Source organism: Notechis scutatus, chromosome 12, assembly GCF_049901735.1.
Source record: "Notechis scutatus isolate UNSWTSFEM ecotype Mainland chromosome 12, rNotScu1.2, whole genome shotgun sequence".
In the NCBI taxonomy this organism is placed as follows: domain Eukaryota; kingdom Metazoa; phylum Chordata; class Lepidosauria; order Squamata; family Elapidae; genus Notechis; species Notechis scutatus.
Window position 1 is genome coordinate 1,841,909 of NC_142020.1, and position 24,110 is coordinate 1,866,018.

At 47.5% G+C, this 24,110-nt stretch overlaps 1 protein-coding gene across 2 annotated transcripts in view; it reads left to right on the plus strand.

The window, feature by feature from the left end:
• PRKCB (protein kinase C beta) overlaps positions 1–24,110 on the plus strand; it is a 228,574-nt gene that overhangs the window by 75,782 nt on the left and 128,682 nt on the right. For both annotated transcript variants that reach the window (XM_087973105.1, XM_087973104.1), the window contains exon 3: positions 6,911–6,993. In XM_087973105.1, coding sequence (XP_087829231.1) covers positions 6,911–6,993 — 83 coding nt within the window. The remainder of the gene's footprint in view (positions 1–6,910; positions 6,994–24,110) is intronic.

Here is a 24,110-nt window from a genome sequence, read left to right on the forward strand (position 1 = left end):
CAAGACTTGTGAGAATTCAGCTGCTCATTGGGGATCCAGAATTGGAGATGGGTGGTCTGATTCTTGCAGCAAAAAAAAAAAAAAAAAAACTTTCCGATTGTTTAAAAAGCAATTCTCTTATTTAACTAAACAGAATGAATGACGGAGAAAGAAAAACAAGGGAAAAGAAAAGAAAATGCAGAGGCTTCTCATCAGGAGGTCCCCAACAATGGGCAACCAGGCTGATGAAAGCAGCCATGTCATGTCCCAAATTGCCCCCCCCCCCGCGTCTCTTTGAGCAGCACCACAGACACACCTGCAATGGGCAGACAGTTTTGTCATTCTGATGAAAGCTGCATGACCCTGTGGAGGCCACTAGAGGATCTTTTGACCTGCGTATCTCAGGCAGGTCAAAATTGCATGAATTTCACCCTAACGGTCTGTTCGTAGTCTCTGACCATCAGGAAGTGGTTCATCTGTTGCAAGTCCATTCAGTCTTCCATCCCAGGTGTATTGGAGCCTATAGCAAGGGTTTCCAGGAGGGTGGAGGTTCATTCTCTGAGCTTGTGGGTTGGTTTCCGGGTGTTTCGTTACCAGGCTGGGTAGCGTCTTCAGCAGAGTTTAAGGGATGTTTGCATCCATGTTCTTCTGCTTATAAGGACTTTGTGTGGTCAGAAGGACTTGTGATGGTCAGGTCAGGTGAGGATCATGTCAGGCGAGGGTTTTGTGATGGGTCAGGTATGGGACACGTCAAGTGAAGGTCTTGTGATGGGTCTTGCAAATGGGGAGGTCAGGTCCGGTGAGGGTCATTGGGAGGTGAACTGCTGGTTGTGGGGTTGTGTGGGATGGTTGGTGGTCGGTGCTGTTTCTGCTTGGCTGTGTGGTTGATTTCAATTCCAAGGGGTTCATAGGCTGGTTGTAGGTCAATAGGTCTGTTGCTGCAATTGCTTGTGGGGTGCCAGGCTTCGATTAACTCATGGGCGTGGCGGGTGGTAGCGTGGCCGATGACTCTTGTATTGCCCCAATTGCTGTTCGGTGTCAGTGTGGGCAGAGGTTAGAGATTCGGCAGGGTGGCAATGGACCGCCAGCCGGTGTTCATGGATTCTGGTTTTCAACTGACTGATGTTTGTCCCACTAGCAATGGTTGCAACTGTTACCGTTGATGTTGTAAATTACCTTGTTTCTTTCCTCCTCCTGTATCTTGTCTTTGGTTCTGGATAATTCCTGGCAGAGCGTTCCCAATCTTGGCACCTTGAAGATCAGCGGTGGTGTGCTACCAGTTTGGACCGGTTTGCCCGAACTGGTAGTAAAAAATAAAAAAAAGCTTCTGACGATCAGCTGAGAGGAGAAAGGAGAGAAAAGCGCAGGATTGGCCCTCCCAGGCGCCCCTGCCCCGTTTTTCTCATGATTGACGTTGCTGGCCTCAGCGGGTGTGGGGGAAGGGCAGGCACGCACGACCGTAGAACCGATAGTAGAACCGATAGGATCCCACTGCTGTTGAAGATGTGTGGATCTCAAGTCCCAGAATTGTTCATGCTGGCTGGGGAATTCTGGGAGTTGAAGTCCACACATTTTAAAGTTCAAGATTGGAAGTCCCTAGCCTACAGTGTTGGGTGGACTAGCTTGTCCGCCAAGAGAAGGCCCCAGAGAGCCCATTCCCACAATTCCACGTAGTAGATATGCGATTCAAAAGAACGCGGACCGGTCTGCGAAAAACATAGCCTGCCTCAATGGTAGAGTAATTACATACAATGACTTGATCAAGACTAGACTGTCAGGCTATTGCAAACACATGTGTCCGAATGGGGCACCGTTCTTGTTGTCTCTCCAATAAGCCCACTCATTTCTCGGCAGTGAGAGAATTCCTGCATGGACTGTCCATCTGAGGCCCCCCCTTGTCTCTACAGGTTCACCCAGACAGAAGCATCCTAGCTGGCTACCCCCCCAATAACTTCCTTCCCTCCGGGGTCTCCCCTCAGCCCACCTCTCCCACTTGGCTGTGGTACGTGGAGCCTCCCTGGTCAGAGGGCATTTCGGTATATCCTGCAGTGGGGCTGGTATCCTCCCTTTCTGTCTTCTGCAGAGAACAAAGGACCTCCCACCACCAGTCCTTTCTCTTCCAGGGTTTGAAAGAGGAGGTGCCCTATTTACAGTCCATCCCTCAGGAACGTTTCCTTGCTTCCGTTCCTTCTTTTTTTCTGCCTCTGGATGACCTGGTGCAGAGGTGGGATTCAGCCGGTTCCAACCAGTTCTGGAGATCCGGTAGCGGAAATTTTGAGTAGTTTGGAGAACCTGCCAACCCCATTTCTTCTCTGCCTCCCGTCGAGTCCCAGCTGATCGGCTGGATCTTCTTTGGTTGCCCTGCACAGGAGAAGGGAGCTGGAAAGCAGGATAGTGGGGTGGGGAGGGAATGGGGATTTTGCAATATCCTTCCCCTGCCACGCCCACCAAGCCACACCCACAGAACCAGTAGTAAGATTTTTTGAATCCCGCCACTGCCCTGGTGGTTGGGGACACTCATGACTGTATAAGGGAGCAAACTTGGAAATGCTTCTCAGGGGCTTCCCTTCCTTTCCCTTTTCTTTGCTTTGATTTCACAGGGATTGGAGACTAAAACATACAATGAACGGTTGCAGGAACTGGGCCTGGCTAGTCTAGGGAAGAGAAGGACCAGGGGAGACAGGTTAGAAGTCTTCCAATATTCGAGGGGCTGCCACAGAGAGGAGGAAGGGGGTCAAGCTATTCTCCAAGGCACCTGAAGGCCAGACAAGGAATAATGGATGGAAACTGAACAAGGAGAGATTCAACCTGGAAACAAGGAGAAACTTTCTGACAGGGAGAACAATCAACCCATGGAACAGAAGTTGCCTTTGGAAATTGTGGGAGCTTCAACGCTGGAGGCTTTCAAGAAGAGACTGGGCTGCCACCTGTCAGAGATGGTGTGGGATCTCCTGCTTGGGGGGGTTGGACTAGATGACCTACAAGGTCCCTTCCAACTCTGATTATCTGTTATCATTTTTTTAAAATAGTAGTCCAAAGGAAGGAGGACATCAGGCTCCTACATTTCAATGCGAGGAGGCCAGAGGAAATTCATTTGGTCAGTTTCAGTGGCCTTTGCACACAATTATGAGAAAAAACACGGACTTCCACTCCTCTTTTCAACCAGCCTGTTCTCCGCTTGGAACAAATTCTACTTGGAAAAACTGCTTGTTCACTACATGGATGTAAACCATCAATAAATAAAAACAGAACAGTGCAAACAGAATTGCTAAGACATTCTGATAGAATCAAAACTGACATGTTCCCAAGACTCGCCAAAGTAAAAAGCATTGGGAAAACAAAGGTCTTCAAAACAATGTGTGTGTGTGTGTGTTGTTTGTGTGTGAATGCAGATGTGATCCACCCAGTAGCAGCTTCCTCATGGCATCTTCACTTGATGAACCACCAGAGGAAGATTTTTTTTAAAAAAGCTTTCTTTTCACCACCCGAAGGCGCCCAGGCTTCAAAGATAGCTGATACTTTAGGGAAGGTAATTTATGTTAGCAAGCCATGAAAACTTCCCAAAATGGGAACAACCCCCCCCTCCACCCCCTTGGCCAGGGCAGCTTGGCCAAGCTGAGAAGGGCAGGCTCAGGTGAGGAGGGGGAAGGGAGATCAGTGAAGCAGATTGCCTTTCTCTTTGAGAAATTGAGAAGGAAAGAAACCCAGTAATTTATCCAAGAGAAAAGCTGATGATAACTTGAGATGCCTTGGATGTATTTTGCACCTGTAGAGTTTGGGCTGTCTTGGAAGGGGGGGGGGAGCTGCCCTGTGCATTTTTCAACCCTTTGGGCTTCCCCAAGGAGCAGCAAATGCCGGGGTGGGTAGGTGGAGGGTGGAGTCACTTTTTTGGCTGCCGCTGCACACTGTTGGCTCATATTTAGCTAGTTGTCCCCTAAGGTTCCAAGAGCCAAGGGAGTTTTGGGACAAATGCTCTTGGCATCAAGGAAGCACCTTGGATGGATACAGTTATGATCCAGGGAAAAACAGCCTCCCTGGGTGGAGTATTGGTAAGAGTACCAGTCACAGTCCAATCAGAGATGTGTGAATGGGGCAAATTTGTATTCCTCCTTGGTCTCTCCCTCCCTACATGAAGTAGGGAATATGGGTTCTGCCATATGGGTTTTCTTATTTAGCATCACATGTAAAAAAGCCACCACAGAATTGACCAGCTCTGGGGTGGATGCTATAATAGCAAGAGCAATATCACTTAGACTTCTATACTGCTTCATAGTGCTTTCCAGCCCTCTCTAAGCGTTTTACAGAGTCAGCCTCTTGTCCCCCAAAATCTGGCTCCTCATTTTACCCCACTTGGAAGGATGGAAGCCTGAGTCACCCTTGAGCCTGGTGGGATTTGAACTGCCAAATTGAAGGCAGCTGGCTGCAGAAGTAGCTTTCAGTACTGCACTCTAAGCACTGCGCCACAGAGGCTCTGCTCTGCTGATCTGCTCCCATTGGACATGCTCTCTCTTCTCTTCCCACTGGCGTCTGCTTGGCTGCCGGCAAGTCCAGGGGCAGCAGGAGGAGATGCAGTGCCAGGCAGCCTCTGCATGGCACACCTCTGCATCCTTGCGCCTATCCAGCAAAGTCTGCGGGCCGATCGAACCGTTCAGGCTGCAGCCGGGGGTCCCTTCTGGCCAGGTGCAGCTGGAGCTCCCTTGGGAACGAAATGGCTTCCCTTCATCCACCACAGTCAGCCTGACAACAAGAACGGCTTGATCGATTTATCGATCAACTGCTGAGATGGCCACGTGCTCCCAAACTGCCCCGGGTGGCTCTGCTAGTCCTTTGCAGACATCTGGAGGGCCCCAAAGAGGGCTGGCAGTGCCAATTCTGGCATTTGCAAGAGGGGTCTTTACGGCTTTAAACTTGGGAGAGCCAAGCTCAATTTTTATGTATTCAGCCTTCACATTTATATGCATTTTCCTCCCTGACTGATGTTTTGCCTACAGTACTGGCTGAAGGGAGCCAGCGCGCATTGGCTGCACCATGTTTAACAATCTTGTTGCGATCTTGTTTTTATTTATGTGTAATTGCTTTTGGTTTAGTGCAGGGGTGTCAAACTAGATTTCATTGAGGGCCGTATCAGAGTTGTGTTTGACCTCAGGGGGCCAGGGTGGGTGTGCCAGAGTGGGCATGGCCAGCTCAGTGTCACTCATGTCGGGGGTGCCTTTGGAGGCCTGAGTGCTCTGCCGGAGAAAATGGACTCCCGAGCTCCATTTCCGGCTGCGACAGCCTCCTGCAACCCTCTGCCAGCGAAATCGGAGCAAAAACACATGTGGCCCTCCCAAGCTCCATTTTCTCTGGCAGAGGCACCATGGGCCAGATCTAAGCACCCTGTGGACCGAATCTGGCTCGTGGGACTTGAGTTTGACACCCCTGGTTTAGTGGTTTTACCAAATATTTTATAATATTTATAAAAGTGGTTTTATAATGTATTGTTTTATTGCATGCCACCCAGAGTCCCCTTCCATGGTTGAGGGGAGAGGTCATATAAACCCAATCAGTGGTGGTATTCAAATTTTTTTACTACCGGTTCTGTGGGTGTGGCTAGGTGGGTGTGACAGGGTACTGCAAAATCCCCCTTCCTTCCCCACCCCATTAACCTGCTTTCCAGCTCCGTTCTCCTGGGCAGGGCAACCAAAGGAGACCCAGCCGATCATCTGGGACTCAATGGGAGGCGGAGAAGAGATGGGGTTGGCGGGGCCAGTCAGAGGTGGGATTGGCCGGTTCTTCGAACTACTCAAAATTTCCGCTACCGGTTCTCCAGAACTGCTCAGAACCGGCTGAATCCCACCACTGAACTCAATAAATAGATATGTATGGTTGTCCTTCTGCTCTGAACATGGGTGGTAAAAAGCCCGCAGACCCATCGTTGCAAGGGTGGAGTGAATCTGGATGCCCGATGAACAGAATCGCTGATACCATCACACCAGTTTGTCAGAAGAAACAGATTGTGGCACTTGGGGATTAGCTCTGCCTCTGAAGCAGAGGTGGGATTCAGCAGGTTCTGACAGCTGTGGAGAACCAGTAGTGGAAATGTTGAGTAGTTCGGAGAACCGGCAAATCCCACCTCTGACTGGAGATTTTACAGTCTCCTTCCCCTGCCACGCCCACCAAGCCACGTCCACAGAACCGGTAGTCAAAAATTTTGAATCCCACCACTGCTCTGAATATGAACCACCCAGGAATTGTAGGTCTCCCTGGACATATCAGTGATTTGCAGTGCTGGTTAAATGCAGAAGGAGAGTCAGATGTTTGTGCCATTGTCTTAAGTGACGGACTCACTCCGGAGTTTGGGGACCCCTGGATAAAGATCAGTCTCTGCCTCTTGTTTCCTCATTGTTCCTGGGCACAAAGGGCTGAATCTGGATTAAAATGAATCTGCTAAGACTGTTGTTTGGATTAGAGTAGCAGACAAACCAACCACTTGATCTAATCGCATCCCTTGGGCCCTTTTCCTCAATCTCCAAGTGTTTTGGATTCCAGCTCCCATCCATCTTGGCTGTGGCCCATGGTCACTAGAGTTAGCAAAGGCCCCTGCAGAGCCTGACTTTACTGGCCACTAATTCACAGAGACGAATGGCTTTCTCTGCAGAATCCTTCATGAGAAAAATCTTGCAAGGTCTGTTTCTACACCACCACCCCACACTCCACATAAAGTTGAGAATCTTGTTACATCCGTAAGTTAAACAAATGCATCTTATTTTTTTAAAAGACGGGAAAACAAATTACTTCTGCCTTACAAATCCACATTAAATGCAAAATCAGGATGTGGAGTGCAAGAAATGGCAGGGATAACATGGGGTACCCCAAGGATTATCCCTAAGCCGGACTGAAGACTTATTCACGAGCCCCCTATTAACCTGCACCCTCACTTTTCTCGTTGCAGTTTGTTGCTTCGTTGTCCACAAGAGGTGCCATGAGTTTGTTACCTTCTCCTGCCCAGGGGCCGACAAGGGACCTGCCTCCGACGTGAGTAAACTCAGCAGAGCTAGCCGGAAGGATGTAGGGAACGGTTGAGGGGGTGACACCAAGAGGGCCAGCCTAGGGTTGTGGTTGACCCCATGGAGCCCATTCCCCAGCTGGGGATACTCAGGGGGTGCTTTGGGGGTCACACTCCATGGAGGGAAAGTGGGTGTGTGATTTACACCATCTAAAGGCAGAGTGTACGTGGGTATAAAGCCAATTGGCTCCATTTGGAGATCTAAAAAGAATTAATAATCAAAATTGCACATTTCATGTGGTTTGATTTGAACAGGAAGAAAGTTCACTTCACACTTGAATGTTCAGGCCTTGCACAGCCTTTGCAGCTGGTGTCCTTAATTCCGTTTAAGTGCCATGCGTGTGTGCTTGTTGTGTGTGTGTGTATTTTAGCCCATCTACAAAAAGGAAGGGAAGGCTAAGCCTGGAGAACAGAATCGAGGCCTGTCCGGGATCAGGACACCTGATGCATTTCAGGCCTCCCACCTCAGGAAAATTATCTTAATTTACAGGGGTGTCTGCAAAGGGAGTGGAGTTCTGATGTTTAAACCAGGGGTGTCCAACCTTGGCAACTTTAAGACTTGTGGACTTCAACTTCCAGAATTCCCCAGCCAGAAAAGCCTGGTTTAAAAGATCAGAGGGGGAGGGGCTTTGATCACATGGCCTGGGCATCATTGTGATATTCTTGCCCCCAGACCCTTTAACCCCTTTGCAGCTTGTGGTCCCCAGATATACTTTCTATATTCTGGGTTTGGTTTTCAAAATACTGCTGAATATACGCCAGGCTGGAAGGCATTGCCCATCCTTTCATGCCAAAAGAATCGTCTCTGCTCAGGGGCCGTTTTCCTGTGGAACCCCCCCTGCCATGCTTGGGAGAGGTCTGCAGAATATGGCCAAAACAACCCAAGATAGAGCCAGGAATGATGATATGCAACGGATGGTTTGATCCAGGAGTGCTCTTGGGAGAGCAACGAAAGAGCTGAATTGAAAAGGGCCCAATTTCAAAACTTGTCAAAAAGGCAAATTAAACATTCAGAGTTTTGAAAGTTTAGAAGGAAATGTAAAATTAGTTTGGAGCCAAATGCTCCCATTTTTCTCCTGTCATACTCCAAATGTTTATACATATCTATAAATGGTACCTCGAGGCCCTTTGAGCTAGAAACCCAGCAATTAATTTAACAATAAAAATACCGATTCTGCTTTCAGCAGTCTTTAGAAAATCTGGAGAGAATCCACATTTTGGGCACCAAGCAAGGCAAGACACACACACAGACACACACACTTTGAAGCAATGTGCTGTTAGTGGGGGAGAGTTAATTTCAGAGGCTGCCACTGTGATTGATGGGGAGGTGCTGATGAGCCTCTGTTCTCCCTCTATTTTTAGTCTCTTTGGTGATGAGCAGACCAAAATACAGCCAGATGATTGTCCTCCCAGGCCAGCTGCCAGGCAGATATGGAGCAGGTCTTTAAAAGGTTGACCGAGGTAGGCTGCCTGGTCAACTGAAGGCAGCCTCCACCACTCTGTCGCTTTCCCACCTGGAAGTTGTGGGGAGGAGACTTCCCCCAAGGCACTTCTCTTCCTTCCCCTCCTGCTTACTTGATCCTCCATCTTGAGCAGATCATTAGGGGATCCTGCAAGAGCTTCCGGAGCTCTGTCCTGGGTGTCGGGATGGTTGGCACTTGAAGGATCTGTCTTGTGAATGAAGGCCATGGCGTTTTTTGACTCCAGTTGAATCTGGCCTTGCACACACATGCACACACATGCACACTCCTCCTCCTCTCTCTCTCTCTCCACCTCCTGGCCTGGAGACAGATGCTGCCACTCTCCAATGTCAAGATGCTTCTGGGTCATCAGATGACAGTTCCTCTGCTGACCTCACCCCCAGGGCACCTTCGGGGTGAGGCCACCTTGCTCAGTTCCTCTGGGGGAGTCTCTTCTGCTCCCTTCCCCGTTGGCCTGCTAGTGGGGTGGAATGCCACCTTCATTCCCAGGAGGGAGGTGGAAGGAGGCCTCCCAGAAGACCAAGAGAGAGCAAAGCAGGGGTGGTATTCTGCCAGTTTGGCCTGGTTCGGCTGAACCGGTATCTCCGACAATCATCTGTGAGTGAACCAGTTCACTCCGATGATCACCTGCTGGCCCTCCCACCTTTATTTCCTGGTTCTCAAGCTCAGCTGCTGCGCACGGCACAGCGGATGGCCCTGCACCAGCCATTTAACACACAGGGAGAGTGCAGGATTGCAGGAGGAGGACAGTAGCAAATCCTCGGCATGTGCGCAAAGCGCACGCTCACCAAACCGGTTGTTACACCGGTTAAATCACACCCCTTGAAACAAAGCTCGGATAGCTTGTGTGGGAGAAAGAGAGTCAAGATGGCTCTTCCCCCAAGAGTTCTCAAGAGTATATTTAATGGTACAAACAGTCTGTTTCCGTTTGGTAAGTTCTCTGTCTAGAGGCGAGGAAGAATAAAACAAACTGCTTAGAAGAATCTTGCTTGGTCTTTGGAGCCTGACAACAAGTTCCAAATCTGAATGTGGGAAGACAACCGAGAGTCTCTGAAGTGCCCCTCCCACCATTCAGAGGGCAGAACAAGCCACATGCTGGTTTGGGGGCACAGAGGGTGGGTTAGGGCTGGCTTTGGTGGGGAGAAGAAGGTCTCCTTGCTCATAGCTGCCCGCCTTACTTCAGAGAAGTTGTGTGCTAATGCCCATAGATGGATGAAAAGGGGCGACTTGCAAGATATGGGAGATACAATGACAAGAAGACCATCAAGTGCAGGAGAGCAAAGAGCAATAGCAGACTTATATACCGCTTCATGGTGCTTTCCAGCCCTCTCTAAGTGGTTTACAGAATCAGCCTCTTGCCCCCAACAATCTGGGTCCTCATTTGACCCACCTCAGAAAGATGGAAGGTTGAGTCATCCTTGAGCCGGTCAGGATCGAACTGCTGACTGTGGGCAGAGTTAGCATGCAATTCTGCATTCTAACCACCTGGAAGGAAGGAGGGAAGGAGAGAAGGAGAGAAGGAAGGAAAATAGCAATAGCACTTAGACTTATATACCACTTCACAGGGCTTTACAGCCCTCTCTGAATGGTTTACAGAGTCAGCCTCTTGCCCCCAACAATCCGGGTCCTCATTTGACCCACCTCGGAAAGACAGAAGGCTGAGTCAACCTGGAGCCTGGTGAGATTTGAACTGCCAAATTGCAGGCTGCTGGCAGTCAGCAGAAGTAGCCTGCAGTACTGCGCACTTACCACTGCGCCACTGTGGGTCATAAAGGAAAATAAAAATCATAAAAATCAAATTTTTAAAAGGGCAAGAGAAGATGGATTTCTTCTCTCTTGATCCTAAGGTCAAGCAAACATGGGGGGTGAACCTGCAAAGAGATCAGGAGGAATTTGCTACTGGTAGAAGCTCTCTGAGGCTTGGAACTGTTTTTGTAAGGCAGCAACACCTCTCAACTTTGGCAGCTTTGAGATGAATGGACTCCAACTTCTAGCTTCCTGGCTGGGGATTCTGGGAGTTGGAGTCCATCCATCTCAAAGCTGCCAAAGTTGAGACCTAAAGCAAAAGTGGATTCCTCTTTTCTGAATTTTTTATAGATGAGGCTGGAGAGCTACTGGTTGAGGAGGGCTTAGCAGAGTTTCTCCAACTTTATATAACAATTGGGAACTGGTTTTTTTTTTTCCTGTTTTCCTTTTGATACTTACATACAAAAGTCCAGTTTAATTGGAGCAAAAGAAACAAACCTTCTCTACAGTACTTATAGAAAACGAAAGAAGAAAAACCATGTCATATTTATATCTTGCATATCAAGAAATAGCAGTTTCATACAGATGTGAATATTCAATGTTCCAACATTTCCTTTAAAGGCAATATCACAGGCAAAATCAATTAATGAATTTACATCTGATAGAGTCAGTGGTATTTTTCTCATCTTGGGGGTTAATGATAAATGGGTTGTTAATGTATATTTTTCCAGCATCGGTTGGAGGAAAATATTCACTTCAGTTTTATACAAGTTCATACAGAAATCATACCTCATGTATTAGTTTCACCATATTTCTTCTGTAACTCAGTTAATGTTGAAAAAAAAAGATGTAATATTTCTCTTGTCAACTTGCTTTGTCCATAAACAAAGTTTTCAAATCGTTACTTCAACTTTTTTTGTGAACTTTAAGAACACTAATTTTACTGCCTTGTAAATCCAGTTTTAGCTGATTTAAAAGTCAAAATATGTCAAGGAAGCCACCCTTGTTAATCAGTCAAATTCAAGAAATCTATCTATACTTTTAAATAGAGCATATTTGGCTTGACAGAGGATGTCACTCTAAGAACAAAACAGCTTCATCTTTCATTTTAAAGAGTTATTTTTAAATGTTTCCTTTTGATAGTTGTCAAACCTCAGAACTGGTGGTTACTCCCTAATTATTTGTACAAAGCAGTACAAATTCTGCCGTGTAAAGGATGAGATTTTGTGCAAGTCAAAATAATCACCCATTCCTGAGGGGCGGCATTGAAATGTGAGAGCATATTTTTCACCACTGTCGCTTCCTGTGGTGCTACCATGCACAGTCTGGAGGTACAGCCTCAGGGTTGACCCCTTAGAAATGGGGTCTCCTCCTAGCCCAGCACCCATTTGAGCTCAATTTCCAAGTCAATATGCCTTCAGATGATGAATTTACTGATTAGATAAGGAAGAATTTCCTGACAGTGAGAACAATCGACCCATGGAACAGAAGTTGTGGGAGCTTCATCGCTGGAGGCTTTCAAGAAGAGGCTGGACTGATATCTGTCAGAAATGGTGCAGGGTCTCCTGCTTGGGCAGGGGGTTGGACTAGATGACCTACAAGGTCCCTTCCAACTCTTATTATGTTCTGTGTCTTGGTGTCCTAGGGGAAGATGGTATGCTCTTGCGCAATACCCGTTGAACAGTGAACCCACAAACAGGGTGTGAGGTTGGCGCTTTTACATGCATGGAAAGGAAAGCCTTTTCTTTCAGCGAGGCTTATATGCAAGGCCTCCCCCCACCCCCCCCCGCCACCGCTTATGTTTCTTCCCTGCAATGCTGCAAAGCCCCCAGCAACCCCCGTTCATTGGTTGGGAACCGGAATGAATCAGACTTAATTCCTTTGCTGTGACTGCTGTCTGTAACTCTCCAAGAGGGCACAGTTGACTCTGGTTTGATTCCAAGGAGGCCCTTGATGTCCTTGATAGCAGTGGCCAGAGGGCTGGAAAGCGGTTTGACGGGCAGCAGCACCTCCCTCGCCTCGAGAGGGGCTGCTTGATGGGCGGCTCACGGTTTGCGATTCCAAGCAAATCTGCCCCTTTGGCATTCCTTCTGGACTTGGCCAGCCCCAGGACAGCCGCCCCACCAGTTGGGAACCCTGCCGGGTCAACGGTTCTGGCTAATGACCAGTTAGCCTTATATGCGCTCTTCTTGCCTGGTAAATGCTGCTCCCTCCTTCTCGTGGGCATCCGATATCCAGATCCTGGAAAGAGTCTTAGCAGTTGCCCCCTCCCCTATTGAAGAGAGAGGACTCACTGGAGTCATTCCTCTGTAACCCTCCCTCTTCCTTACTTCCTTCCCTCCCTCCCTCTCCCTCCCTCTCCTTCCTTCCCTCTTCTTCCTTCCTTCCCTCCCTCTCCCTCCCTCCCTTCCCTCCCCCTCCTTCCCTTTCCTTCCTTCCTTTCTTCCCTTCCTTCCTCTCCTCCTCCTTCCTTCCTTCCTTCCTTCCTTCCTTCCTTCCTTCCCTTCCTTCCTTCCCTCCCGCTCCTTCCTCTTCCTTCCTCTCCTTCCTTCCCTCTCCCTCCTTCTCCTTCCTCTCCTCCCTTCCTCCTCCTTCCCTCTCCTTCCTTCCTTCCTTCCTTCCTTCCTTCCTTCCTTCCTTCCTTCCTTCCTTCCTCTCCCTCCCTCCCTCTCCTTCCTTCCCTCTTCCTTACTTCCTTCCCTCCCTCTCTCTCCCTCCATCCTTCCTTCCCTCCCCCCTCCTTCCCTCTTCCTTACTTCCTTCCCTCCCTCTCTCTCCCTCCATCCTTCCTTCCCTCCCCCTCCTTCCCTCTTCCTTACTTCCTTCCCTCCCTCCCTCTCCCTCCCTCTCTCTCCTTCCCTCCCTCCTTCCCTCTCCTTCCCTCTTCCTTCCTTCCTTCCCTTCTCTCTCCCCCTCCCTTCCTCCTCTCCTTCCTTCCTTCCTTCCCTCCCTCCCTCTCCTCCTTCCTTCCCCTCCTCTTCCTCTTCCCTTCCTCCCTCCCTCCCTCCCTTCCCTCTCCTTCCTTCCCCCCCTCCCTCCCTCCCTCCCCCTCCTTCCTTCTTCCTTCCTTCCCTCCTCCCTCCCTCCCTCCTTCCTTCCTTCCTTCCTCTCTCCTCTCCTTCCCTCTTCCTTCCCTCTCCCTCCTCCCTCTCCTTCCTTCCCTCCCCCTCCTTCCCTCTTCCTTCCTTCTTCCTTCCCTCTCCCTCCCTCCCTCTTCTTGCTTCCTCCCTCTCCTTCCCTCTTCCTTCCTTCCCTTCCCTCCCTCCCCTCCCTCCCTCCCTCCTTCCTTCCTTCCTTCCTTCCTTCCCTCTCCCTCCCTCCCTCTTCTTCCTTCCCTCCCACTCCTTCCCTCTTCCTTCCTTCTCTCCTCCCTCTCTCTCCTTCCTTCCTTCCCTCCCCCTCCTTCCCTCTTCCTTACTTCCTTCCCGCCCTCCCTCTCCCCTCCCTCTCCTCTCCCTCCCTCCCTCCCTCCCTCTTCCTTCCCTCCCTCCCTCCCTCCCTCTCTCTCCTGGCGGCATCACTGAGGGGAGACAGAAGACAAATGGAGCAGGGGAAGCCTTTGTCTTCCTCTCTATTTCTCCTCCGTGCGCTGTGTGGAGCCCCACTTCGTGCCTACGACAGAGCTGCCCTCTTGGAACTCCAGGAGCCGCTGTTCCTTCTTCCGTCCCTGCTCAGCCGTGTTCTTGGAGGGAGCGGAGGGCTCTGCTCCAGCCATGGCTGCTCAGGGGAGGCTCCCCTTGGCCTGCCTGGCCTCTCATCCTTCGGAGAGGATTTTGGACCTGCTGTCGTGAAGGCCAAATGGAAGGGCCCTTCCTGCCCAGGAGGTGGGATTCAGCCGGTTCTGACCAGTTCTGAAGTGGCCCACCCTCCCGTAGCCCAAGGACAGCAGAAGTGGTTTAAAAGGCAGCTTAGCTTCTTCTCCCAAGTGTTTTAAGTCCATGTAATGTGTATTTTAATAAACTCTCAACAAAGAGCTTTGGGACAGGATCATAATAGGTTATTTCCTTCGACTTCATTTGATTACGGGACAGAGGAGCTCTTAATGGGAGGTCTTCCCAAGGGACCCTTCTAGAGAAAAACAACAATTTGAGTCGGATGTCCATAACTCTGTCACGGTTATTTATGAAAGACGTAAATCCTTCAGAAGCCGCAGAAGTGTTGCCTCATCAGTACAGCTGAGTCATCAGAGGCAGAGAGGAAAAAGAAAATAAGCTAGGTTTTATTCCAGGTCCTAAACTGATGGAGGCAAGTTGTTCCACTGGTTATTTGTTCTCACTATCAGGAAATCCTCCTTAATTCCAGGTTGCTTCTCTCCATTTGTTGCTTCTTGACCCATCTGTAGGTTCTTTGGAGAATAGCTTGACTCCCTCTTCTTTGTGGCAGCCCCTCAAATATTGGAAGACTGCTATCATGTCTCCCCTAGTCCTTCTTTTCATCACACTAGACATATCCCATTCCAGCAACAGTTCTTCATATGTTTTAGCCTCCAGTCCCTTAATCATCTTTGTTGCTGTTCTCTGCACTCTTTCCAAAGTCTCAACATCTTTTTAATATCGTGGCGTCCAAAGCTGGATGCAATATTCCAAGTGTGGTCTTACCAAGGCATTATAAAGCAGTATTTCATACGTTTTATCAGATTTATATTATACCATTTCAGTTGCTAATCATCTCCAAGCAGTTTTACAGTCTTGTGGGTAAACTGGATTGACTCAGAAATATATAACTGTGATGAATAAAGATAACGGTATATATATGGGATAAATGAGAAAGAAATAGAAGACCGACCCAGGAAGTCTGAGGAACCATAAACATCCATATAACGGAAAAGGAAAATGTTGCAGTTGTTCCTTTCCTGAAATAAACCAATTTTGATTGCTTTCTTAAATCTCCCAAATGTTGGGACAAGTTGAATCTCCAAGAGAGCCTCCTGCAGAGACAATCAGGAAGGCCATCCACCATCACCCACCATCCCAGATTAGGGGTTCTTCGCCTTTTTGTGCCATGGAGCCTTTGGGGAAACTGTGGTCTCTTTGCAGAATTCCATCTGGGTTGGTCACTGGGGCCGGAGGTTGTGTCTTCTGATTTATGCTGGACACCATCCTCAGGGAACTTATCTCTCACCCGAATGTGTGTTATTCTATGTATAGTATTTATGTGATGCTTGGCTGTCTGTGGCTTTTTAGCTGTTCCTTGGTGTGTTGATGGCTGTCTATTAAGTCATTAGTTGTTGTTTCCTTGTGCTGCCAAGCCCTGCTGGGCTCCTAAGTACTTGATAAGCTGCTGGTAAATCAGCGCTCTTATTGACTGACAAGGGGCCCAGCTTCAATCATTTCCCTGGCTATTTTTGTTCCTGCTCAGCCAACAATCTTAGTAACTGCAAAAGTATGTCCTTGTTCATTGCAATGTGGGGCTACCAATGACTTTGGATCTCCTTGTCTGACTGCTCGCTTGTGTTCCTGTAATCTGGTGGACTTTTTATGTATTTAATTGCATAAAATGAAATACACTGATGTGGATTATATTACAAAGGAACCCAGTGAAGCAGAAATACAGTTATCAAATATTAAAGTAAGACATTTAGTATTTTATGCTTATTTATTAATTATTAAACAAATAACCAGGCAATCCTCTTTTTAGAGTATCATAATTTTATATAGTGAGATTTCTTGAGGTTAATAAAATTGGTGGAGTCTAGAGGCCATAAATTACTTCGTGTTTGCATACATTATAGAATGAGTGAAACCTTCCCTGTGAAGCTTTGGAATGGGGTGGTGGTGGTGGTGGACCCTGGGAGCATCCCTGAATCCATATAAAAACAATAAAGGCAGGATATTAATTGATTGATTTGTTCTTGGTGGTTGTTCCTGGTGGTTTCCTCCACAAAGGAAATGATGTTGTCAGCAGCTTCTATTTTCACTTCTGTTCCTGCATATCTTTTATGAGGGAGGTTTTCTTCCCAAATGGGTCTCCTGACATTTGATTTAATTGCCCAAGGAGACTTAACTTTTTTTGTTTTTCATTTTTTAATTAATGAACTAAGTATAAATAATGAAGGAAAAGAATAAACAAAATTACAAAAGAAGGAAATTGAAAATAAGCAGCAAAAACACACAAAATGTACTTCGTAAACATAAATATATTGATAATTTGAAGCCACGATTCATTATAGTTATCCGTAGCTGATCTAGATTAATCAATTCCACCAAATAGTTGAAGACGTATGTTTGGGTTTCCAGGGGTAAACCATAATAAATCTTTTGATTATGCATTCATTTTCTCTGTCCAAAAGACAGAGAAATAAATCTCAAGGCTCATTTAAGACATGCCTGTATCTGCTTCTTACTAAAACTGAACCATCCAGTTAAATAGGGCATTAGTTTCCCTCCAATGGAATATGCAGGGAAACTAATGACCAATATGGTCATTTCCAAAGTATTATTTCTTAATGAAAAAAAGTGACATCCCACCCCAAACAAGGAGAGCTTTCTACACCTGGGGTGATGGTGGAGGGGGGGCTGTCTTGGACCCTGAAAGAGGCCAGCCAGCCTCCAGCTTTCATCTCATTAACATGCTGTCCAATAATTGACTTTTGGAGTTGACTTGGCTGCCTCTCTCCAGGCTGGTGCTGTGGCCTTGATTTCCCCAAATGTTTCTTTGCAGCCAAATTCCTGCACTCGGGGGAACCTTTTATGTTTATTTTTTGCATATGTGGGGATAGAACTGGGGAGAGGCAGAGGTTGGGGCTCTTTTAAACATGGCATTCCATGATGCTATTGTCCAAATTTTGCAAAAAGAAGAAGAAGAAGAAGAAGAAGAAGAAGAAGAAGAAGAAGAAGAAGAAGAAGAAGAAGAAGAAGAAGAAGAAGAAGAGAAGAAGAAGAGGAGGAGGAGGAGGAGGAAGAGGAGGAGGAGGAGAAGAAGAAGAAGAAGAAGAAGAAGAAGAAGAAGAAGAAGAAGAAGAAGAAGAAGAAACGTCCACCCAGTCACATGGCCACACCCACCTAGCCACGCCCACCTAACCACACCCATAGAACCGATTGTTAAAAAAACAGAATCCTACTGGATCCCCCTCAAGGAAGATCTTCAGTTCCTGGGCCTCCTTTGCCAATATCCTGATAGGGAAATGTGGCCTCGGCTGTTTAGCTCCTTCCTGTACATCTGTGCAAGGCCCCAAGGATGGGGCAGGATTCTCCTTCAGATCGAGACAGTACAGCCAATCTCTACTTCTGAATCATTTGGCCCATTTTCTCCTGGCCCCGAGGGAGGCTGTGCGGGAGCCCTCGGGCACCAAGCCAAAGGGCCCCCAAGCGCCAGAGGCAGCCCCAGCAGCCTGGAGGGGGACCGGGGGCTTCACCTGGAGGGAGCGGCAGAGCATTGGAAGCCCTTCTTCACCCCATTCCGAGGCCGAGTCGGATCCGCACCTGCCCAGAGGTTCCCGTGCGACCTTGCCTGAGGTTGGGGCACCTGGTGGTATCCTTGCCTAGCGGATGCACCCCGAGCAGGGGAAGCCCCAGGAAGCATTCTGTGCCTGCCAAGAGAAGGACCAGGGAGCTCCCTGGGGAAGCAGAGGCACCTGGATGCATTTTTGCAAATTCTTGGTCGTTTCCCACCCCCACACTCCCCCCCCCATGGTTTCCCTCTCCACATATAAAACAAATACCTTCAACATTATTTGAAGTTAATATGAGACAAATTCCACAATGAAAGCTTGTTCAAAAAAAACCCCCGAAATGCCACCAAGCTCATTGCTGTGCCTTAAAATGTGTCCAGAGTCTGGCTGGTTTCCATAGCAGGATTCGGGCTTTTCTCGATCCTGTCCATATAAACATACAGCATCCCTCCCTCCTCCTCTCCTTCCTTCCTTTCTTCCTTCCTCCCTTCCTTCCTTCCTTCCTTCCTTCCTTCCTTCCTTCCTTCCTTCCTTCCTTCCTTCCTTCCTTCCTTCCTTCCTTCCTTCCTTCCTTCCTTCCTTCCTTCCTTCCTTCCTTCCTTCCTTCCTCCTCTCCTTCCTTCCTTCCTTCCTCCCTTCCTTCCTTCCTTCCTTCCTTCCTTCCTTCCTTCCTTCCCTCCCCTTCTCTCTTCCTTCCTTCTCTACCCCTTCCTCCCTTCCCTCCCCTTCCTCCTTCCTCCCTTCCCTCCCTCCCTCAACTATCTCTTGGATAATATGATATGATTTTATTAAAAGCACTTCAGTTTTCCTTCTTTCTCTCTCCCTCTCCCTCCCTCCCTCATTCCCCCCCCTCTCTCTGCATATAGATAATAGCAGCACCCATTTTATTCTTAGATGCCTTTTAGTTCCAGGCATTTAATGCACATTAGTTGTATTTTTTACCAGCTTGGAATCCTGACTTCCCTTGAGAAGCGATGATTGGGGGTGCTGCCAGGTCGCTGCCATCCACCTGCCTCCACCTGGGAGGAGCCAGTCCCCCTGGCTCTTCATTCCTGGGAAGCTGGGGAGGGAGGGAAGTTTGCCTGGTGACATTTTCCTCGGGTTGCAGGCAAAGCGGCTGGTCCAGCAGCGGTTTTACAGCCTGGCCCAGTGCCGGGCATCTGCTGGGCAGCGGGGAGCCCTGAAAGAGCTGAGTCTGCTCGGTTTCCTTTCCAGAGCGGTTCCAGAGCCAGGGAGCCCCGAAAGGCTTTCTCCTGAGTAAAGGCTGCATTGCCAACAGGATCACACCTCATGGCCTTCATGGGAGGCTACTTAAGCCCCCCTCCCCCACGGGTTTTCCAGGGGCAGATCCCAGGCAGCCATGTGATTTCTTCATATCCAGAATTATGGGCGTAAATAGCCACTGAATTACCCAACTCCAGGACTGCGAGAACCCCTTGGCGGGGCAGACGGCCAAGCTCTTTTCTATTCCTTTGATTGACAGCCCGCTGGGAAGGCAGCCAGGCCAGAGAAGCATTTAGACCAGGGGTCTCCAATCTTGGCAACTTTAAGGCTTGTGGACTTCAACTCCCAGAATTCCCCAGCCAGCAAAGTGGAATAATAGAATAACCGAAGGGAAGGGATTGTCAGGGATGCTGTCATTCTGGTGGGAGGGGGGAGGCTTGGGTGGGATCTCTGTATGGCAGGGGTTAGGAGAATTCTGGGAGTTGAAGTCCACAAGTCTTAAAGCTGCCAAGGTTGGAGACCCCCCGATTTAGAGGGAGTCAAATCTCTCTCTTACTGGGGTGATGCCCAGATGCAGGGCAGGGAAGCCGAAGGATGCCCAACTCAGCCAGTCTGAGGGCTCGTCTCTGCCAGCCCACCAGGACTGGGGCACCCCCTCCCCCGTTTCTAACTTCCAAGCCAGCTGTAAAGAGGGACCTAAAAGGGGGCTCATATATGAAATCCAAGGACAATTGTGGGCGAAACTTTGAGCATCGTTTCTCTTTCACATTGGCTAGGAGAATTTGGCTCCTTTTCGGTTAGCAATAGCTTCTTTTTTGAATTTTTTTTAAAAATACAATCATTCCATCTTCAGTTGAACAGTGTGTTGTCTGGGTACAAATATCTTTGTTAAACAGTGATCAAAATTACAACATCCTTCATTGAATTAATATTGATTCTGCAATCTTTAACAATAATAATATTCCACATATTAATTCTACAATATTAACCTAATAATATTCAACATACTAGCCATAATATTTACTTCTTTCTTTTAACGTATCTTCTTTATTTTGTTTCCCTATTTCTAACTTCCATTTTTATTATTTAACCATTGGTAAAATAGATCCCATACTATATAGTATTCAGTTTGCTCTTTCTCCTTAATCGCCAACATTAATCTATTCATTTCTGCCCATTCTAATATTATCCTAATCACATTCTCATCTGTAGGTATCTATCTCTTCTCTCTTCCAATTTTGTTCAAATACAATTCTAGCAGCTGTTAATATATGGATAACTAAATGTACATTTTCCTTACTGCCTTCTTCGGGTAGAAGGGGTTAGCAACAGCTTCTTGTGAGGCGTGTTTAGAAGAGTTTTTTTCCTTTCCAGTCTGGAATTTATCTCTAGTCTACACTCTTTCCAGCTAAGCTGGACTCTGGAGGACTGCAATGGATGTGGTTCCCTCCAGGATCTTTGGTCAGCTCCCCAGTCTAATCCGCAGCCCTGCGATTCCATCCAGGACTGAGCCTGCTTATCTTCGGAGGGCAGAGCGGTTTGGCCGTGGCAGCCGCAGTCAGCCTGCTCCCTCCTCATCCCTGGCTCTGATCCTGGCAGCCGCTAAAGATGGGGCTCCTGGGCTCCTGATAGATGTGTGGTAGCTCAGAGGGTCATCGTGCAGCCCCCTTCCCGGCCTCTGCCGGTCTTTTGCTGCTGGAGCGAGAGACAGAACTCAATGCTAGACTTGAGATTCTAGGCTTCGACATCCTTGAACTTTGTCTGCTAAGATTGGACAAGCACAGTACGTAAAATTATATGTTACAATGTCTTACCAGTTAATGAATATTTCAGCTTTAACCACAACAACACAAGAGCACACGACAGATATAAACAATGTAAATCACTCCAAACTTGATTGCAGGAAGTACGACTTCAGCAACAGAGTGGTCAATGTCTGGAACTCACTCCCTGATTCTGTTGTCACCCCCACTCCTTTACCCTCAAACTAACCTCCATTGACCCCACCCCATTCCTAAGAGGTCTGTAAGGGGCCTGCATCAGTGCACCATCGTGCCTACCGTCCCTGTCCTACTGTCCCCATTTAGCCGTACCTATTTCCTGTATTCTTACTCATGTTTATACTTATACCTATTACCTTGTAAGCGTTTGGCAAATAAAATAAATGCTGCTGCAGCAAACATGGAAATGCAGGCAGGGAGCAGCAGAGGCAGCCAGGCCAGGTGCAAGTGAAGGTTGTCTGAATGCAAGGGAGGAGAGGGACTGGGGGCAGGGGGGGGGCAGATGAAGAAGGAGGGGAGCAAACCAGTCTCAGGGACACCAGGTGGGGCAGAGTGTGGGTGGGGAATCTCTTCTGCTGTCTCTTGGGGGGGAAAGGAGCTTTCCCCCACCTCCACTTATGCCTATGCAGCACTATGTGAAGAGGGGGTGCCAAGGAACACCCCTCTCTCCTCCCCATGAAATCCAGGCCATCCGGGTTTTCAGGGTTGGAGCTGGGCCAGGTTCCAGATATTGGCAAAAGGAGACCATGGGGCTGTCCTTACAGAATCTGAACTGAAATTGGTTCGAGGCTATTTAGAAAGCAGAGGCGTGTGATCGGTTTGCATTGTGATCAGATTCTCTTCGCTTTGAAAAAAAGAGGTCAGCGCTGAGCCAGAGGATGGAGGATCCCTGTCACAGGGACAGGATGCCTGACGGCACTCTGCACCCCCAGAATCTATTCCCGATGCATGGCAAATAATCCCAGGCTTGAATTATGGAATTTTTGTGTGCAACAAGCAGAGAAAGGTCGGTTGCTGAATGTGATCAGAATTCTTTATGACAAAAGCAAAGCAGGAGCACTGGCCAAATGATTCAGCAGTGAGGAGGGAGTAAAAGAGGAGTCTTCAACCTTGGCCACTTTAAGAATTGTGGACTTTAACTCTCAGAATTCCCCAGCCAGCCACGGAGTTGAAGTCCACAAATCTTGAAGTGGCCAAGGTTGGAGAGCCCTGGAATAAACCAAAGATGTGTGATGTCCCCTTGGCTGGTTAATGTCTCTAGAGATGGATGAATGCTTCCAGGAATGCTAAGGTGTGTTAGCTATGGACACTGGTGTGTGTTTGCTTTATATGCAGACGATGCTGTGCTGTTGCTGAGTATCCAAATGATTTGTGGCAAATGTTGCAGAGATTATATAATGCAATGAGGAGTATGAAAAAGTTGGTCGTTGGACAGGGGTGAATATAAGTTCCTAAATTCGAGACCCAACGTGTTGAAATTATGGACTGGTTTCTTTTCTGAGTACTGATTATAAAATACTTATGATTGTAAATGATAGGATTGTAAAGTTCAGCTATAACTTAAGATCATGCTGTGCCAAAAAATGAACTTAAGCAGAGGCTTTGAAGAACAAAATCTAACTTTTATTGATCATTAAAAAGGTAAGTCCTCTCCTCTCCTCTCATACACACAGATATGTGAGGAAAGTTACAAAGCATATAGGCGAAAGTAACTCTTCTTATACCTTAAGATTCTTTTAGAAGTAGAGTAATTGCATTGTAAAACACTCTAAGTTAGATTTACATCTTCCCTGAAAAAAGACAAATGTCCTCTGGCACTTGTTTATCTTTCAGTATCCTTTCTCCTATTGTGTGTTAATCGATCACAATTGACCATTTAAGAGGGCTATTAACAGCATACTTCAAAAGGTGTCTATTGCTCCAGATGTAGGGAGTTACGTTCCCAGGGAGTACGTTCCATTCAGATTGATTTAGATGGGATAATCATGTGTCTTCATATGAGAGAGATGTAACTAATTGCAGGCTAGTTTTACAACACAAAGGTTAGAGAAATATTTTCCACAACAGCAAGATAAGAAATGCCTATAGAGATAAATTCTTCTATGTACATAGGAAAACAACTGCCTAACATCAATATAAGACATGCCTATAGAGTAACTCTCTACTCTCTCTCTATAATATATTTTTATTTCTTTCCTTTATTTATTACCCTAACAGGATGAAAAATGTCTTGCAACATTTTAGATATGAAAATTAATATGGCCCATTACCCAATGACAATTGCATTGGATTCCAGGTGCAATTCAAGGTGCTGGTTGTCACCTTTAAAGGGCTTCATGGCTTAGGACCTGGTTACCTCCTCTGCCCAGTTACTTCTATCTGTCCTATCCAATCTGGCAGGAAGGGCATTGACTAGGGAGTGTGGCTGGTGAAGCCCACAAAGAGAGTCCTTTCTGCTGTGATTCCTGTCCTTTGGAACATCATCCTGTTGGAATTAAGACTGGCCTCATCCATCTCATCCATCCCTATTGGCCTTTCAGGCCTTGAAAATGTGGCTTTATGCTCAAATCTGGGTTTGGGTTAGTGCCTGCCTGTCTCCTGGTTGCATGGAACAGTTTGTGCCCAGCTGCTGTGTGTTTTACTTTTGTTTTACTTTTGTTTTATATTATGTGTCTTTTTATTTGCTTTATTGTAAGCCACCTAGGAGTTCCCCTGCATATTTTACTCAGGGTAGTTATTGCTGATTCTGGGGGTAGTGCTCATCTCTGTTTCAAGGCCATTGAGCCAGTGCTGTCAGAAGGCATTTCTGAGGTCATGTGGCCAGTGTCAACTCATAAAACATTTCTATGCCTGTTTTAGAGTTGCCATGAACAGAAGGGGAGCGGGAGACAAATTTGAAGGAGGAGTGCAGCAGTTTGGAACCGAAAGTGCATTCCATTCTTATCTTGTGAAGATTATAACTAAGCTACTGGAATTTCTGCCCGGCAAATCTCTAATTGGAGAACATGATTGATGACTCTTGGTTATGAATGTGTTTGTTGGAGAATATGAATTATGATACACCCAGAGGAGTGGGGGAAAACCAGGGTCAAGGGTGACAGTGAATTACATGTCTCAGAATTGGCTTCATACAGGTCATGCCGACATGTTAGCTCCTAATAAATCCTTTGAAGTTTTTGAAGCTTGGCTTGAGGCTCATAATTTAATGAGGGCAACTGCCGGAATCCTGACAGCCAGCATGGTGTCACAGAGCACTGTTATCTTTCCACCAAAGTGGTACCTATTAATCTACTCACATTTGTATTCAAGCTGCTGGGTGGGCAGAAGCTGGGGCAAGCTCACCCCATCATATGGAGCTCAGGTCTCGAATGTGGGCTGCTGGGTTTCCAGCCAACAAGATCAGCGTCTTATCCACTGAGCCACCATGCTTATATAAAAATGAGATGGATTTAAAATTAATGATG